This window comes from Macaca fascicularis, chromosome X (assembly GCF_037993035.2).
Source record: "Macaca fascicularis isolate 582-1 chromosome X, T2T-MFA8v1.1".
Lineage (NCBI taxonomy): Eukaryota > Metazoa > Chordata > Mammalia > Primates > Cercopithecidae > Macaca > Macaca fascicularis.
The window spans coordinates 136,894,573-136,914,160 of NC_088395.1; the positions used below are offsets into that span (position 1 = coordinate 136,894,573).

General features: G+C 40.6%; 1 protein-coding gene across 10 annotated transcripts in view; it reads right to left on the reverse strand.

Moving 5' to 3' along the window:
- Window positions 1–10,460: 10,460 nt before the first annotated feature.
- Window positions 10,461–19,588, reverse strand: part of ENOX2 (ecto-NOX disulfide-thiol exchanger 2) — a 292,537-nt gene continuing 283,409 nt past the window's right edge. For all 10 annotated transcript variants that reach the window (XM_065538447.2, XM_065538450.2, XM_005594575.5 and 7 more), the window contains 3 exons: window positions 18,098–18,206; window positions 14,602–14,687; window positions 10,461–12,011 (listed from right to left, as the gene is read on the reverse strand). In XM_065538447.2, coding sequence (XP_065394519.1) covers window positions 11,880–12,011; window positions 14,602–14,687; window positions 18,098–18,206 — 327 coding nt within the window. In that variant the 3' untranslated portion in view covers window positions 10,461–11,879. The remainder of the gene's footprint in view (window positions 12,012–14,601; window positions 14,688–18,097; window positions 18,207–19,588) is intronic.

Genomic DNA, 19,588 nt, shown 5'->3' on the forward strand with positions numbered 1-19,588 from the left:
TTGTTTCTAATGCCTGGGCTACAATTTTTATCAAGGGTCTGGATGAGAGAGAAGCCTTTGCTTATTAGCATAATCTCCATGGAGAATTCTTATACCTTCCCCATGCTTGCCTTTCTTTGTTGGTGGCATGAGGAGGGATATGGAGAGAGGAGGGTGTGGCAATTATTGTTCTAGTTGACTGGCACTTTCCTTCTCAACTTTCTGCCTCTCCTCCCCTACCCCTGCCCAGCCACTTTGGTTTCTCTTGGGCACTGCTCTGTATCCCAGTCTACTTACATAGTTTTCCCAGGAGTGCCCATTTTGTTACATGACACTAGCCCCATGGCTACCTGGTCTGGACACTTGAATCAAGTTGGTCAATGAGTTCCTTCCTCAGAGTTTCTGTATTTGAGGTCAGAGTATACTTCAGTTCTCTCTGTGTGTGTAGTTGGCTTTGTTAAAATGTGAAGCTCTGGAGTTGTTGGTGGTGGCAGCAAGAAGAAAGAATGAAGTCATAATTCAGATAGCAATAGTGACAAGAGACATGCAGAGGCCTGGCTCATTCTATGGCACCAGTGTAGTTGTTTCTGAGGCCCAGGGAGATTCCTGGCTTTTGATTCCCTAAAGTAGTAATGATGATACTTCACATTTACATCATGCTTCAAGTACTTTAAATAACTTATTTAAGTCTCATAATAATCCTGTGAGGAAGATAGTGCTATCATTTCCATTTTACAGATGAAAAAACTGAGGCAGAGGGAGGCCGAGTAACTTGCTCAAGGTCACAGAGTCAGGACTTTTACCCATGGAGTTAGATTTCATTCTCTTCACATTATACCTCCAATCTTTGTAGCAATTATCTAAATCACCCTTGCCTAAGCCAGTTCAAGAAACCTACCACTACCCCTAGGCAAGAGAAAGGGTCCTAATAGATGAAATTACTTTTCATGTGCCCAACTTTAGAAGTTTAATTCTCTCTGGCTCTTTCTCCTTTGTTGCCTCCTTTCTTCTCCTTTTCACTTGCTCTTCCTTTCTTGTTTTCTTCATTTCTTCTCCCTAGCTCACTGTCTCCCTTTTTGAAATATGTCAGTCATTCTCCCTATTTTCTTGATTATTCTTAACAACATGCAATGGTATTGTCATTTTTCCATATTAAAAACTGCTCTCGACTCCATTTCCCCCTTCAGTTTCAACCCCATTTCTATGCTCCTCTGTACAACCAAATTCTTTAAAAGGGTTATGCATATTCAGTTTCCAATTCTTCTGCTTTTATACTTTCATAAACCTACTTGTTAGGCGTGTGCCCTCCACCACTCTACTGAAACTGCAAGTTTACAAGTGACCTCCACATTGCTAAATCCAGAGGTCATTTCTCAGTTCTTACATTAATTGCCCTTTCAGCAGCATTTGACTCCTTCACTCCATCCTTGCTCACTTCCTTACTTGACTTCTAGGATGTTACACTCTTGTGGTCCTTTTCAGTGTCACTTGTTGGTTTTTCTCATATCCCTGGCCTTTTAATCTTGGCATTCCCTGGCCTCAGTCCTTGGACCTTGGTCATCTCCTTGGTAATCTCATTTAGCTTCATGACTTTAAATACCATCTGAAGCTGATGATTTCCAACTGTATATTTGCAACTTTGACCTCTTTTCTAACCTTCGGATTCCTTTATCCAGTTGTCTACTTGGCATTTCCACCTGAAAGAGACTCAGCATCTCAAACTTAACATCTCCAAATCTGATCTTTCTTCTCAACTCTGCTCCTTCTGTAGTCTTCCCCATCTTAATAAGTTCCACTAGTTTGCGCCAAGAAGCTTCATTCTTCATTCCGCTCTTTCTCTTACAGCCTGTATTCAATTAATTCACATGTTCAAAATACATCTGGAATCATACCATTTCTTATAACTTCCAATGCTACAACCGTGGTCCAAAGTCACCTTTATTTCTTATCTAGATTATTGCAGTGACCTCCAACGGGTCTCCCTATTTCCTCCCTTACCGTTTACAGTTTACTTTCCACTCAGCACCCAGAGCGATCCTTTGACAATGCTTACCTTTAAAAAATCTTTACTCAAATGATGTTTTCTCAGGTGTTCAAATATCACCCTATTTAAAATTCAACATGGCCCACCAATATTCTCTATCCTATTTCCCTTTTTTATCTTTTTCCTTAGCACTTAGTACCTTCTCATATATTATATAATTTATTTACTTTGTTTATTGTTAGTCTACTTGTGCTATGGATTGAATTGTGTCCCCTGCCATTTATATGTTGAAGCCCTAACCCCAAAGTGATGGTATTTGGAGATGGGGCCTTCGAAAGGTAAATAGGGGGAGATGAGGTCATAAGGATGGGCCCTCATGATGGGATTAGTGCTCTTATAAGAAGAGATATTAGAGAGCTTTCTCTTTCTCTCCCCCAGCTTCTCTCTTTCTCTTTCTCTCCCATGTAAAGACAGTGAAAAAGTGGCCATCTGCAAACCAGGAAGAGAGCCCTCACCAGGAAACCCAATCAGTCAGCAATTTGATCTTGGAATGTTCAGCCTCCAGAACTGAGAAATAAATTTCTGTTGTTTGAACTACCTAGTCTATGATATTTTGTTACGACTGCCCAAGCCAATGAAAACACACTCCCCTACTCCATCCCTAGAGCATAAGTTCAAGGACAAGAAGTTCTGTCTGATTGCTTACTGTTGTATCATCAATGTCTAGAATAGTTGTCTAGCATGTAGTGGGTGCTCCGTAAATATTTGCTAAGTAAATGCATGAATGAATGAATCAGATATGGTCCTTGCAGAGAGGATGACATGTACATGAGCATACTATGAAGTAGACAGTGGTTAAGTCATATGATGAAGGTACAGATAAAGGGTTCTGAGGGCTCGAAGAAAGGGAGAGGTCGTTCAGAGATGGAGAAGGAGTGAGGGGAATCCAGGAGGGCTTAATGGAGAAGGTAGCATTTGAGTTAGACCTTGAATGAAGGGTAGGTTTCAGACTTGTGGATGTATGGGGAGGCACAGGGAGTTCAGTCTGGCTGAAGTAGTGTATTTGAAGAGTAGTACACGTGGAAAATACAGTTAAAATGAAGTATGGAGCAAAATCATAAAAGGCCCTGAATGCCAGGGTAAGGAGATTTGTCTTTAGGTGTGGTATGAAGTGGAGCAGATATGAAGGTTATAGAATTGGCAGTAAAACTTTGAGTCATCAATCAATGATAGTGTCTGATTTAACTTTTTGTTCTTTCCTCAATTAATTGTCTCTTACTTAACTCCAAGTTCTTCAGAAGCTTGATGATATGGTTCCTAACCATAATAGACAAGAAGCAAACAAGAAGAAGAAAGAGGAGAGATTGGATATGAAAACAGATATACTTCCAGGGAGAAAGGGAAAATTGCTTAATGGCTTCTTGGCTTGAAGGATGAAGATGGAACCCTCAACTTCAGGCTTAATACCTCTGTGACTGTGCAATCTAATAACTAAAGTTCTCAGTGGCAGCATGGATCCATAATGCAGAGGAGAGGTCAGGACAAGTCCGGAACCTTTTAACATCATGGGAAAGGATGTAAAGTATCTCAGAAATGTTTAAAATATTTTTTTTAATTTAAAATGATTTTTAAAAGGTTAGTACTGGAAGGGGCAAGTTTCAATTATCTGGTAAGCGCACTTATATTAAATACTATAAACAAGGCATGATTGTAATACTGGTTTTACCAAGTGCTGCATGCACTGCTGTGTGTGTGTGTGTGTGTGTGAAAGAGAGAGAGAGAGAGGAAGAGAGAGAGAAGGCTGTATTAAGTGAAAAACATTGAATTCAGCATTCCAGGTTTTTCTCTCCTGAACTGGTTCAAATGGGTAGAATATGTTTCATTAGTGTATTAAAACTCATCCACACCCTTGATTCTTTGAGTTCCTCTTCACACTCCTCAAGAATAGTGTCTCAGATATATCTATACATCCCCTATTGTCTGGCAGAATGTTTTAAGACAGATTAAGCACTTGAACCACATATGAATCGAAATACTGAATTTCATGTCTTGAGGCCCAGCCACATGAAACAGACTGTTTTACTGGTGTGGGCACAAAACTTATTTTCTTAAAAGGGGATAAGATAATGCCTTATGTTTTCTTTCTTTCTTTTTTTTTTTTTTTTTTTTTTAACTCTGCTTGGAATTTCTTGCCTTTTTATGATACCAACCGCTCATTGGGCAGATGTCTTCAGGGACGTCAACAACGCCCAGTTCCCTTTCCTGTGCTAGAACTGATGGTTTGGAGCCTAACATCTTGTGAGTAGTGGCTCATTTTTTCCTAAATGCAGTACTTTATACTTGCTCACATTGAAGCTCATCTGTCACTCCTTCACATGGAAATGCAAACTTGAAGGCATCTTCTGTCATTTATGCATTGACTTAGAATTTCAAAATGTGCAAAGAATTAGTATCTCAATCATTTATAAATCTTATTGTTTAAAATATATTTTATTTAATAAGTGATTCTTTAGAGCTTACCGTGTGGTGGACATTATTCTAAGTAATTTATAAATATTAACGCATTTAATGAAGCTACTCCTGGTCCTGATTTGGGAACTCTCACTTTACCTTTCATCAGTCTTCCTGCTATTGGTGCTTCTTTACATAGTGACTTCAGGTAGAATTTAGTGAGTGTGTGAATTTGGATGGAAAAGTTAAATTCATATTTTTACTAACCTCTAACTGAAATTTGGCATTTTCTTTCCTTATAAATGTAGGCTACAAAATACAGAGATGTTAGCGGTAACTGCGTCTTTTTCATCAGTATCATAGATATTATCATATCACATGATATTGCGGATTTCTTGGGTTGTTTATGCTCATCACTATTTCAAAACTGAAGTGGTTATTAGACTTGTTGCTGTTTCATATTGCTATTTCAGGTGTTAAAGGAGCATATACATTACTATATCACAAACATGCTTTAAAAATATTTTGAGAAGTGTACTATTACAATATCCAGATGGTCCCCAACTTACAATGGTTTGACTTACATTTTTCAACTGTATAATGGTGTGAATGCAATGTATGTTCAGTAAAAATTGTATTTTGAGTACTCATACAGGTTTCTGTTTGGTACTGTTTTTCTGTTTCAGTACAGAAACAGATTCCATTTTTCACTTTTCAGTATGGTATTCAACACATTACATGAGATATTTGACACTTTATTATAAAATAGGCTTTGTGTTAGATAAACATCATAGGCTAAGCTATGATGTTTGGCAGGTTAGGTGTATTAAATGCATTTTTGACTTACGACATTTTCAACTTATGATAGTTTCATTGGCATGTAACCACGTAGTAAGTCAAGGAGCATCTGTAGTTGGTTTCCTTTGTATTTTATTTCATTCATTTAAAAAACGTTATTCTGATAAGGACTTCATGTGCTTCACCAGACTTACAAAGGGGTTCATGGCACCAAAAAATGTTCAGAACCCCTACTTTATATTCCCTCAGCTATAATAGGCAGAGGCTAGAGCTGAAGTGGGGTAGAGATAGGGAGAACTCAGGAATCTTACATTCTCATCCCAGCTCCATCATCCACTTAGCTGTGCGACCTAGGGTATAGTTCTTCATCTTTTGAGACTTGTTTTCCTTAGCTGCAATGATGGTGAGGAAGTCATCTGCCCCTGCTAGTTCACAGTGTGTTGTGAAGATCAAATGACATAATGCTTGTGCACGGAGTTACTTTGAAAACAGCTTAAAGCACCATATAAGGTATTTATTGAGGAATAGTAACAAGTTAAAGTTTCAGAGGTCTGATGCCACAGAGGATTATTCATTTTAGGGTAGTCTCATATTCACACAGACTTAGAGTGAATGCAGTTGGGCAGAACACTCATTAATGTGTCCTGTATACCATTTCCATCCAAGATCTGATGTCATCTCCATAGGGCTCTATAGCCTTGAATGTACATACCTGTGTGTATAATCAATTCTTTTCTTTCCTTCTGTTGCCCCAATAATTAATTACTTTAGTATGCCTTTGAGGTCATCCTCCCAGATAGAAAATGTAAGCAAGCTTAGAACTTCAAAGCTTACTGTCAAACTAAAAAACTGGGATGATGCTATGAATCTTGGGAAATGGTAGAGGAGATAAGACCTCCTTGGCCTTCTTGTTAATGGGATGTGGTCTATCTCATGATGGGAGTGGGTAGAATTGGAAGGATACTGAGACCGTATCAGAAGACAGTAGAAGGAAATTTCCTCACTGTGTTTGGCTTAGGCCAAGCACTACCTAACTCTAATGGAGCATTGTTCAGTAAAATCTCCTGAATTTCTCTGAGCCAGCAGGTCTCCTTCTTTTAAGTTATTGTGTGGCCTTATGGGATCCCCATTACTATAAAGGTAGCTCTGGTGTCATTAAAGCATTGTTGATGTGACTATTGGCTGGATAATGATTATAGCTATTTATTGAGCACTTACTTTGCCAGGCATAGTACTGGGCACTTTACATTGATCAACACCTCATAAATGAAACTTCGAGGGAAATATATGATTTTCACTTTACAGATTTAAAAAAGGCTCAGAGAAGTGACAGTGTTATAAAGTGACCTGGGGCACCATGACTGTGTCATTTAGCAGGCTCCCCTACCAGAATATAAGCTCTTGAGGGAAGGGGACATGTTGTGTTCACCTTTGAATTTCCAGGACTAAGACTTGAACATATCAGGCACTCTATAATGGCACATGAATGAACAATATGGGGTTTATAATAATATTACCAATTAAGTTGATATGAAGATTAAATAAAATATTGGTGCAGTGGAAAGTTTTAAGCTTGTGATTGGAGAGACCAAGATTCAAATTTCATTTCTGCCTCTTAAAAACTTAAGCAAGTAGCTGGGCGTGGTGGCTCATGCCTGTAATCCCAGCACTTTGGGAGGCCGAGGTGGGTGGATCACGAGGTCAGGAGATCGAGACCATCCTGGCTAACACGGTGAAACCCTGTCTCTACTAAAAATGCAAAAAAAAAAAAAAATATATATATTAGCAGGGCGTGGTGGTGGGCACCTGTAGTCTCAGCTACTCGGGAGGCTGAGGCAGTAGAATGGCATGAACCCAGGAGGCGGAGCTTGCAGTGAGCCTAGATCACACCACTGCACTCCAGCCTGGGTGACAGAGTGAGACTCCGTCTGGAAAAAAAAAAAAAAAATTAAGCAAGTTACTGTACATTTCCAAGTCTCAGCTGAAATGGAGGCTAATAAATTTACTTTTCACATTGTAGTAAACATAAAATATATATACGTGTGTGTGTATAAATATACGTGTGCGTGTATACATATACGTGTGGGTGTATATATGTATATACACGCATGTATATATCCTGTTAAGTAGGAATCACTAAATAATGTTAGCTTTTATTATTATTAGTGCATATGAATGTAGTTTATTTATTTTTATTTTTTATGTTTTTTTTGGAGACAGAGTCTCACTCTGTCATGCAGGCTGGAGTGCAGTGGCATGATCTTGGCTCACTGCAAACTCTGCCTCCCGAGTTCAAGCGATTCTCCTGCCTCAGCCTCCCGTGTAGCCGGGATTACAGGTGTGCACCACCACGCCCGGCTAAATTTTGTATTTTTTAAGTAGAGACAGGGTTTCACCATGTTGGCCAGGCTGGTCTCCAACTCTTGTCCTCAGGAGATGTGCCCACCTCGGCCTCCCAAGTGCTGGGATTACAGGCGTGAGCCACTGCGCCCAGCCTGAATGTAGTTTAAAATGCTACACAAATACTAATGTAACAAATCTTTACTAAACACCTACAGTGTACCAGGTTCTGGGGATATGGCAGTAAACAAGACAAATGAGAACCATACTCTCATGCACCTTATTCTCTGGAGGTAGGGCGGGGGCATAGATAGTAATAGTTCAAGTGTCAAGAGCAAGAGGTCATTACCACCTTATCGACATAATTCATGGGTGGTCAGCACTGAATATTTTCACAATTAACTTTTACGGCTTTGGCTAAAGGGTGAAAAACTTAAGTTCAGTGTGTTGCAGCTACCCTTCTAGGTTTTTGAAGGCAGGGGCCAGCCGTACTCCTTTTGTGTCCCATTGTGCCTGACAGTGTTTGGGACAGAGTAAATGTTTGGAGTATGTATAAACAGCTGAATTTCGTCTTGAAGTCCAGCAACATGATGTGGCCGTACAGTTCTATGTATGAACACAAAAACATTTTTTTTTTTTTTCTGGAGACAGGCTCTCACTCACTCTGTTGCCCAGATTGGAGTGTAGTGGAGCGATATTGGCTCACTGCAATCTCTGCCTCAAGCGATTCTCCTGCCTCAGCCTCCCACATAGCTGGGATTATAGGTGCCCGCCACCACGCCTGGCTAATTTTTGTATTTTTAGTAGAGATGGGGTGGGGGGGTGGGGGTCTCACCATGTTGGCCAGGCTGATCTCGAACTCCTGACCTCAAGTGATCTGCCTGCCTTGGCCTCCCAAAGCGCTGGGATCACAGGTATGAACCACCACTCCTGGCCCACAAAAACATTTTTTTAAATGTGGGTAAGGTCATGAACTTTGGTTGAATCACAATCATACCTCTTATTGAGAACTCACTATGGGCCAAGCACTGGTTGAGCAATTTGCAGATGCTACCTCATTGACTCTTTCCTACCATTCTGTGAGGTAGGTACTATTTCTTCTTAATTTTGTCTATAAGAAAATTGAAGCTCTCGTTGTGTCCATGTAACTTGCCTGAAGACACACAGATAGAGACTTTGGGCATCGCGACTACCTAATAGGTGCTCAGCAGATGGTAGCAACTGTGGTAGAAAATGAAGCCATATCTACCTGATGTACCATCTAAGACAGCTGAGAATCCTAAGGGCTCACATAGTTCTACTGGGCAAGTTAAAAGTTCTTGTGCATTTATGCTATCTTTTCAAATAATACAGTTTCTTCTGCCTTATATGAAAAGCATACATTTTTGGGCCAAAATTAAAAAAAAACCTCTATGTAACTTGAATACAGATGTGTCTTTAATTTTCTATGAAAAATAACTTTCATTTGCATTGAAGACATTTAACAAGCAACTTGGTAATAAAAAAAGTCAGATTTAGAGATGTCACAGGACTAGGGAAGGAGATGAAAAAATCATTTATAAAATAAAATAAAGCTTCTATTCATTATTATATTGAAGAAACGCTAACTACTGTATCTCATAAACATAACAAAACAGCATTATTTCAAAATTCTGGAGGAACAACAGAACCATAAATAGCACTGGGACTTTGTAGGAAAAAGCGGCTTCATTAATAGATTTCTATGATGGATGAAAAGGTTTGTGAGAGATGGTATGTGCCACAATTTGATTGTGTAATGTAATGCACATTCATATCTATATATCTCTATATATCTATGCTTATTTATATATAGATATATATGAGAGATATCTATTTATTTTAAGGAATTGGCTCTTGCGATTATGGGTGCTGGCAAGTTAGAGATTTGTAGGGCAGGCCAGCAGGCTGGAAGTTCTGGCAGGAGTTGGATGTCGCAGTTTTGAGTCCAAAGGCAGTCTCGAAGCAGAATTCCCTCCTCAGGCAACTTCAGTCTTTTCTCTTAAGGCCTTCAGCTGATCAGATGAGGTCCACCCATATGATAATGGGTAACCTGTTTTACTCAAAAGTCTACTGGCTTAAATGTTAATCACATCTAAAATATACCTTCACAGCAATATCTAGACTGGTGTTTGACCAAGCAACTCGGCACTACAACCTAGCCAAGTTGCCACATACAATTAACCATAACAACTAGTATATTCAAGCAAACTGGGAGGAGTCTATCTAAACTGGCAGGAGTAACAGAAACAGACAATCTGCGATGTAAGTTGATTAAGTGAAGGAGAGTAAGGTGTTTAGGTGTGGCAGCTGTTGCTTTAAACAATTTTTTTAATGTATTAATATCATGGTAAGGAGTTTGATTTTTTTCTTTTATTTTTTAAGTGCCGGGGTACATGTGCAGGATGTGCAGGTTTGTTACATAGGTGAACGTGTGCCATGGTGGTTTGCTGCACCTCAACCCATCACCTAGGTACTAAGCCTGGCATGCATTAGCTCTTTTTCCTACTGCTCTCCCCTAAAAATTAATTTATTTAAACAAGAAATAACTGTAAGTGGAAAGTTTCCCCTGATTTCATAGATATTATTAAAATTAGGTATTCCAAGAGACCCTGAGACGGATGAAACAAAGCCTTCCGTAGTGTTGATGAGAGATGCATCAGTGAGGGAGCCAGTGTAAAATGAACCCTAGCTTCCTGCTGGTGCCACAGCAGGGTGCTTGAGGGGAAAGCCAGTTTGCAGCATGAACGGGCTGCGGTGGAACCCTATTTCCAGTTGTCAAGGCAGGCTTGGCATCTTTTTCCAACATCCTAGTAACCCAAAGGAAGGAACTGAGATAACTACTAATGGATTACTTAGAGAGAAAGTCATTAAAAACAGGACACAAAACGGAGGTATAAAAAGGAATATTTATCTTTTAAAAATACAACTTTGAACACTACTGGCATTTCATTTACAAAGTATTTTCGTGAAATACTCTCCACTGGCTTTGCTTACTCAGTACATTCTTTTATCTTCAATTGAGACTCAAGCGGGGGTATGCTTGCATTATTATAAGAACCACAACCACCACCACACACAATAAAGACCATCTCTGCCTCAGGATATTTGCCCCAAACCTTCATCCTCTCCGTTTCCTTTCCACCAAGCAGCAGTTTCTGAATGGTCCACTCACATGCTGCCATTGCGATTTGCCGATGGGCACTACAGAACTGGAGGTGTCTCTGGCAATCCGCACTCCAGGTGGAGCTGACTTATTTGCAGAAAGCCTCACAAACCCTGGCTCATTATTTATTCATTGATTCATTACTATTAATACTTACATCAAGTCTTTGCAAACATTCAGCATGAAGTAAACACAGTATTTACAGCAGTACACGGTTTGCAATTCAACACACTGACAACAGAAGCAAAGGGACCAAGAGACCGTAAGAAGGTCAGAGGGGAAAGAAAATTAACACAAATCCCTTCTGTCACTGTGTGCGCACGTGCGTGTGTTTGTGCGTGTGTGTCCACACATGAGCGTGTTTTAATTCACAGAAAACGGAACATGCCCTCCTTTAAAAGCAGACTATTTACAAGTGATTCTGAATAGCACGAACACATGCCAGTCATACTGGATACTTGCTTTCTGCAAACACATCTAGATGTACTTTTTACAATTCTGAAACAGATCTTTAATGTGATATGTTAGAGAAAATAACTTTGGAACATTTGTCAACTTTTGGTTCATAGTAATTTTGCAAAAAGCCACAAACCATGCTTTGTCATTTAAAAGGTGAACCTGGTCAGGCACCTTCTAGAAGACACTGATGTGTTATTTATTTACTAGTCTACTGGGGATTGGAAAGACAATGGCAGTTACACAGAGGACTTAGTGCTGCTCTCATTCCTTTCACCAGTAGCAACATTAATGTAAAGAGAAGTTTAGAAACACAAATCACATACAAATCATCAAAACATTGAAGTTAACAGTGTTTAAAAAAATACCAAAGTCTACAACAGTAGTACAGACACTGAAAACACTCCAAATACTGTTTAGCCTCAGGACTTTTGCAATATTTAAAGACAACCAATTGACAGAAAGGGGAGGAAGTTACAGCACTTGCGGTTTGAGGCAATTTCTCTTTAGGGCCTGTAGTTCGAGGTGCTGTCCTAGGATCCTTATTTTAACTCAAAAGATTTTCCAGGAATGAACTGACAAATTCAAAGGAACTTCCACTTGAAAACCATTAAAAATACAAATCACTTTCTATGCTTGTCCAACACATATTTATCTTCAGGATCCCAAGTTGTTAGGCAAAGAGATTTAGGTCAGCTTCAAGCCCTCGAAGCCACAGAATTTCCATCTCTTTTCCAGGCTGGCTCCAACTCCAGTCATTTCCTGCTTGAAGGTATGCTGGAGTCTACCCATGAGACACTCCACATCACTGGTGCAGATCTGTGGGACAGACAGAACATCTCCATTCAAAATCAGTTCTATTTTCCTAATGTTCTTTCCCAGTGTTTCCTACTTTAGAATGCTGATGTGTCTGTGTGTGTGTTGGGCGGGGCGGGGCGGGGGGTGGGGGGCATTGAACCTCCTTCCGCTCCTTGTGCATTTGTGTGTGTTGGCAGAGTGGCTTCCAGCCAGCAGCGTTCCTCTGCTGTGACCATCAGACAGGGTCCGCTGAGTTGCTATTGGAAAGAGCTGGGGTCAGTCATGTGGAAAGGCCTGGGTTTGTAAGAAGCTGAATGATGGCTGCTCAGTGCTGGTGATGCTGTGTGCAGGTCCACTGAAGCTGCTGAGCCTTTTCGGAGGGGAGGAAGGTAGAAATGGCTGCCACCAGAGCAGAATCCCTCACAAATGCGTTAGTTCATAATGGAGAAGTAACAGGAATGGGGAAAGCTCTGTGTTCATACTTCTCTGCATTGTCTTTCTCTCCCCACTCTCTCTCTGTCTCTCTCTCTCTTTCTCTCTCTCTCTCTCTCTCACACACACACACACACACACACACACACACACATACACACCCCTCAATACGAAAACAAAAACAAATCTGTGGACTCCTTTAGGACTTGTTTTAGGTGGTCATCTTCACATTAGTAGAGTTAGTAAGTTACTCTCCTCACTATGAGCCTTGGCACCAGGGCTTGGGTAAAGAGCACCAGGGGATCCTGAAAGAAACCCAGAGTTGGCGCCACAATGAATGTCCCTGAAGCTGGAGGGAGCCCCAGTTCTGTTGGTATCACCTCAGGCTCTCTTTGGGAGGCCCTGGCACTACTCTGGCAGGAAGTCGCTAAGGGGGAGCTAGGCCTAGGCTAGGAGTGCAGTTATGCCTTCGTCCCAGTGCCGTATCCAGTCAAGTGAACGAAGCACATGCCAGGGTGTCATATAGAGTAGAATCCCCATTTCAGAAAACATAGATAATGTGTATAGACATATACATTTAATATAGGTGCAGCACACTTGCAGGAAAGGGTCTGAAATCTGTGCCAAACTGTTAACAGTGGTTATCCTCGAGCAGTGGGATTGTGGGTGGTAACCTGCACTTTCCCTTTACTAGATTTCTATACGGCTTACATTTTAAAGATAATGTGCATGTATTATTTTTGTAAATTAAAAAAGCAGCAGATGGTTTTTACTGACACATAGTTCAATTTCATACCATTGCAATGGACTGCTTGGTCCTAGTATTCACATTGCATCCTCCCCTTCACTGCCAAATGGGCCATTTAATTGCAGAATAGCATCACTTCCCAGAGGGAAATGAAGGGGGAGTGCTAGCTAGAATGAAAGCAAATGCCATTGAAGAGGATGTATCACCACAGCTGGGATGTGGTTAGAACAGTAAGACTCCCAAGTGGGCCACTGCCTTTGTTAAGAGGACATATGCTTAAATGACTTGACATTTTGGACAGCACCTATATTCAATGGCACTTCTCGAAAGTCCCAGATCCTATGAAATAGGCAGTACAATTTATGGGCACATTTCCCTGAATGCTGCTTCTGAAAAGAAAAGTATCCTGAGCTGATTCATTCTGAGGAGTCAAGAGTCCTCTCCAGCCTCTTAGAGGCATCCTTGATTTCCTAGGGAATTAGCACTTACCCCTGCTCCAGATGCCCTAGGAGTTCCCCCAAAGGATAGCATCCAGAGAAGGAAATGGACCATGAGATCATCTGTGAGCAAATATTCAGTCTGTGTTACAGAGGCCCTCAGCTCTTTGCTCTATCTTTTTTTTTTTTTTTTTTTTTTTGCTCCTGCCTCCCTTGTTTTGTAATAGACAATAGCAGGGGTGATGGTGGGAGAGGTGGATGGTGTAAGACTTCCCATTTTGAAAATGAACATTGGCTAATGGCTAAAAACCCAGGACAAAAGTTTGATGGGGCCGGGTACGGTGGCTCATGCCTTAATCCCAGCACCTTGGGAGGCCAAGGCAGGTGGCTTGCTTGAGTCCAGGAGTTCGAGGCCATCCTGGGCAACGTGGTGAAACCCTGTTTCTATAAAAAATACAAAAATTAGCCAGGCATGGTGGCATGCGTCTGTAGTCCCAACCACTCAGGAGGCTGAGGTGGAAGGATTACTTGAGCCCATGAGGTTGAGGCTGCAGTGAGCTGTGATCTCACAAATGCACTCCAGCCTGGGCAACAGAGTGAGACCCTGTCTCAAAAAAAAAAGTTTGATGGGTAAGAAAGCTGATATGGATTGGTTTGCAGCTTATAGGTAAATTAAGAGAAAAGAGGAAAAATCTTCTAAGATGTATGTTTGAAAAAGGATGGTCAACTTATTCAAGTTTGCCTGAGACTGCCCTGGTTTTAACATCGAAAGTCTCAAGTCCCAGGAAACTCTTCAGTACCCAGCAAACCAGGACACACGGTCATCCTACTTGCAAGAGGGAAGCTCTGCTCTGAATCACAGTGAGAGAGCAGGTGAGGGAAACTTCCTGAAAGCAGTAACTAATGACCTATTTATGCTTGAGGAAAGTCAGGTTACCTGTTAACAAAGAACTCCACACATCCCGTTGCATCCCCATTTTAGGCCCCCATATACCTTATTATCAAGACGGTGCAAGTAGGAACAGATGTATTCAATGCTTGCTCCAAATGGGTGAACATGAAGGAATGTGGAGATAATCCCTACAGAGACAAGAGCATGGAGGTTATACTTGAGCCTTGTATTCCTCGAGGTTCCACATGACAGTGAATAGTAAGCGCTGACTCATATGTACAACATAAATATACTGGACACTATTCTAAGTTTACACGTATCTTACTCATTTAATCTTTATAATAATCCCATGAGGTGGGTATTGTCATCCCCATTTCACAGCTGAGGACACTGACGCACTAAAAGTGTAAGCAACTTGTCCAAGGTCATACAGCTGGTAAGTGGCAGAGCTGGCATTTGAACCCGGACAGTCATATACTGCCTCTTACTGTGCTGTATCACATGTAGAAAAGCTGGCATTTGAGGAGTCACTTTCATTGTTTGTGATGGCTAAACATTGTCTGAATTCAAGGATTTTATAATGAATTTACACTGTGCTGGGCTTTTGCAGTTCCTTCACAGTCTTTAGACTTTAGCCTCTTAGGTGTTAATAATGCCTTGCTGTTGTGGTAAACGTACAAATCATGTACTTTCCTGATTAACCTTGTGCCTCTCACAAGAAAGTCTGCTGATTGTATTTGGGTATTATTTTGTGAATAGCTCTGTAAAGAAAAGCCAAACATTTCATTCACGGCTAACTCAAGTGGTCACTAGCATTCTGTGCTTAGAGCCTCGAATCTCCTTGTGTAACAGAATTCTTATAGCAGTTTACAGCCTCCAGGAATGCCCCTGATTTCCACTTAGCCTGACTCTGGGGTGACTGGCAGCTTCACATGCTGCCTTGATTGTTCTGGCCATTAGGTTAATTGTTCTAATACTTCTTTCTCTGGCAACAGGTGGAAAATAAATTGCTCAAAAGTATAATATTTCTTTCTTTCAATTTGTTTTGAGTTCACCTCCTTTCATAAGATCTTAAGTGCATCAAATAGACCCAGAATTGAGTTTGTTGAAAATTGCCAGGAAATAAAAGCAAAATTTGATTTGGTTTCTAAACTACAACTTGTCTGTCCCTTTAAGAGGCTGACAAAAGACTAACACAGGTTTAAATTGGTGTTTGAAGTTCAATCAAGGGGGTAAGTTGGAGAGGGGTTCCAGAAGGAACTGATGGCAGGGCTCAAAATCTGTTCAAAAGGGATGCTATTACTTAGAACATTACTTTATTCTTAAATGGCTAGGTAAATTGAAGTTCTAAACATTGATTCTGGCTGAGAAACTTAAATTCTGAAGAAGACATTCCATGTTTGAAGAAATTCTAGATGTCCTGGCCAAGAAAGGCTGTCAAATGCCAATAAATAACTCCAGAGGTTTAAAAACAAGCGATTTTGTGGGTTCACACCCAAAAAGCTGATTGAAAAATAGATTTTCCTTTCTCTGTGCCAGCCCAAGACTACCTTCTTGAAAAAACAAAACAAGAAACACTTATTTTAAGAATCTTTTTTTCTAGGACTATCCATTCACAGAGGCTTCCTTCTATCCCCAGCATTTCTCTGACAGGTCTCCCTGTTGCCATGCCAATTTGTTAAGAACTTGGAAGACGTTAATAAGTTGTAATAAGTTGTCACTTTTCTTGAAGATTCAATGGCAGGTCCCCCTGTGCATCTTTATTAACATATCAAAGTGTTAAATCTGAGGATAATACCCATTACCAAAGGAGGCAGAGATATCTTAAAAATATGCAGAAGCCAGTCAGTGTGGAGGGCTTTTGAGACTAGAGTGGGGCTACTGTATAGCTCAGCTTCCTAGATGGCAGCTGGGATTATCTGCTGTGGCCCAAGACCAGTCACTCTTAAATGATTAGCCCCTCTTAAATATTTTACAGCCTCAATCTGCCACTGTTCTCCAAATGGAATATAAAGTTAACCAGCATTGGTTAATAGCGCTGTGAAGTGTAAAATGTTTTCTACTTACTGAGGGCTTACTATGGACCAGGGACTATGCTAAGTGATTTAGGTGAGTTACTGTATTTAATACTCACAACTGCCCTTTTGGGTCGGTAATATCATTATGTCCATTTTGCAGATGGAGGAACTGAAGCTCAGAGAAGAAATGGTGGGGTCAAGATGGGAAGCCAGGTCTGTCTGATTCTTTAAACATTTGTGCCATCTTGCTTTTCTGAATGACTTTTTACAGAGAGCAATGCTAGCATGAACCTCATCAAAGCCCACTAGCGTCCAACACACCGCAGCTTCCTGAGTCATCTGCCACTGTGATATAATCAAAAAATAAATATCTGGTCTTTGTCCCTGGTCCCCAGGGCACACAGCTCCTAAAACCCTTGGAATTTCTGGAGTGATAAGAGTTAAGATGACGGGTAGCTGGGGGCCCCTTATAGCTTTAGAATTGGGGCTGGCCATCAGAAAGACTTAGGCATGATCAGAGAGTTGGAACATCAGGGAGGAGAGAGTGGCTGGAGACTGAGTTAATCACCAATAGCCAGTGATTTCATCAATCATGCCTATATAATGAAGCCTCCATAAGAACTCTGAAACGATGGGGTTCAGAGGGGTTTCTGGTTGGCAAACACAACAAGATACACACCCAAAAAGGTATAGAAACTCCGCATACCCCTTCGAAGTACCTTGCTCTATATACCTCTTCCATTGTATCCTTTATACTAAATCGGTAGGAGTAAGTAAGGTACTTTCCTGAGTTCTGTGAGCCACTCTAGCAAATTATCAAACCTGGGGTGGGTATTGTGGAAACCCCTGACTTTGTAGCCAAATCAGACAGAAGTAGAGGATACTTGGAGACCCTATATTTGAGACTGGCATCTATAGAGAGGGCAGTCTTCCGGGACTGAGCCCTTAAACCCATGGAGTCTAACGTTAAACTCTAACTTTGGGTAGTGAGTGTGAGAACGGAATTCAACTGTAGGACACCCACTTGGTATTGAAGAGTTGGAGATGTAGTGTTGGAAAAGACACCATGCATCTGGTGTCAGGAGGTTAAAACAAACAAACAAACAAACAAACAAATAATCCCTTGTCATTTGGTGTCAGAAGTGTAAAAATAGCTTAGTTAGTAACCTGGAAAAACTTGCCTATACTTGCTCCAGAGGCTCTCTGGAAAAGCTCTCTGCCAAGTAGGGTCTGCACTAGCCCCCTGAGTGGACATGAGAGGGCTTATCTATCCTTGCACAGATATTTAAAAAAAATCTACAGTGTGTTTCTCCAGCTGACCCCTCTTAGCTTAGTGCTTGTACTGACATGCTTGACTGCTTGACATGGCAGTGGCTACAAGGAGTGTGAGGGGGGCTGGCAGCTGCTGTTAAATTTGGAAATTTGTAGTTGTTCTTAACCTATCATCTTCAGAACTCTGAGTTCTTGCGCTGCCATGCTTCATAAATGCTTGATGTGTGCTTGTTAATCTTAGGTAAAGCCCTCCCCTCCTCCATTGTACCCAGGCATTGTACGTGGCATGTGTGCATTAGCTTCCTTACCCACTAGCAGTGCTTCACGTTCAGATTTGATAGGACTGCTGTTCATGGTCTTCTCAAGAGGGTATTCGCTATCCTGGTTTGATGCACACAGCCTAGAAGCACAGCTTTCCTGTGGACACAACATGCTTCCCAGGTCAGTTCACTTTATTTGGCAATAGAGTTGGTTTCAATTAACTACACAACAGGTAACTTAACTCAGGACTATAAAAGCAATACTGTTCAATTTAGATTACTGAATGGGAGGGAAAACATCATAAATTACAAAAGCATCACAGATATTCCAAAGCTTATTTTTAGGGCTCCAAAACACAGAAACATTTAAACATTTACCTTCACCAGTTTTTTTTTTTTTTTTTTTTTTTTTTCTGCCTTCATCTTGACTTTATACAAGCAATCTGGGCAACTAGACCCAACATTTATGGTATACTAACAAGATGCTAGGCACTGTTAGATAAGTGTTATCTCCATTCTACAGATGATGAAAGTGAGGCTCAGGTAAATTGACTAAGATCACACTGCAAGGAAGTGGAGCCAGGATTTCATCCCACTGTTAAAAGGACCATTTTTTTTTTTTTTTTTTTTTTTTTTTTTTTTTTTTTTTTTTACAGTTTTAGGTCCACACTCTGTTAATGGTAAGTCCCATCTCAACGGAGAATCTACATTGGCTACATTGCCAATCCACTGATAGTTAATAAACTGTTGGTTTTTGGACTAAAACTTAGAGCTTTCTTTCCACTCATAGTTAACCAACTGTTGGTTTTTGAACTAAAAATTAGTTTTCATTTTTTCATTTACTACTCTCTCTCTCTCTCTCTCTGATAAGGACATTATCAGTTAGAATATTCCTGACTTTACAGCAAGAAATGCCCATGACAAAAAATAGCATTAGTCAATGGCCTTCTTTGTTGTGGAAAATTTTTCTCTTTCAGAGTGTAGCAGGAAGGTGTCATAAGAGAAACTCAGGTGAAATCCATGACCAGCAATCAAACTGAAAAATACCTCCAGACCTTTCATGGCTCTTTCTTTCTCTCTTTGGGTACTGAGAATATCTTTTCTGTTATTATAAATGTGAAGGAAAAGCTTTCAGAAGAAGGAATAAAAGAAATCACTGCTTCTTTTACTGCTGAAAAGAAAATGCTGCTGAAATGCTCCTTGGGGGGGCAGATCATGGCTGACTCAGATGCATTTTCACTTCTTCCTTTCCACAAACCCTTAGCAGGGACAGGATTCCTTCTGTTTTCTTTAAAGATGTCTTCAAAGCTTCCAGGATGCTGTCTCTGAGTGAAATGAATGGTCTATGCCGCAAGACATGTTGTTTTGTGAATTTACAGGCTTCCTAGCTGTAGTCAGAGGGGAACCCTTTCTTGATGACCTACTCAATCTTTGGCCTTTAGAATTCAATCCAGGCAGTAACCATTATGCCAAGTTTGATTTAAACTACTAGCTCACTTCTAAGCCACGGGCTTCACATCTGCTTCCGACCCCCTTAAA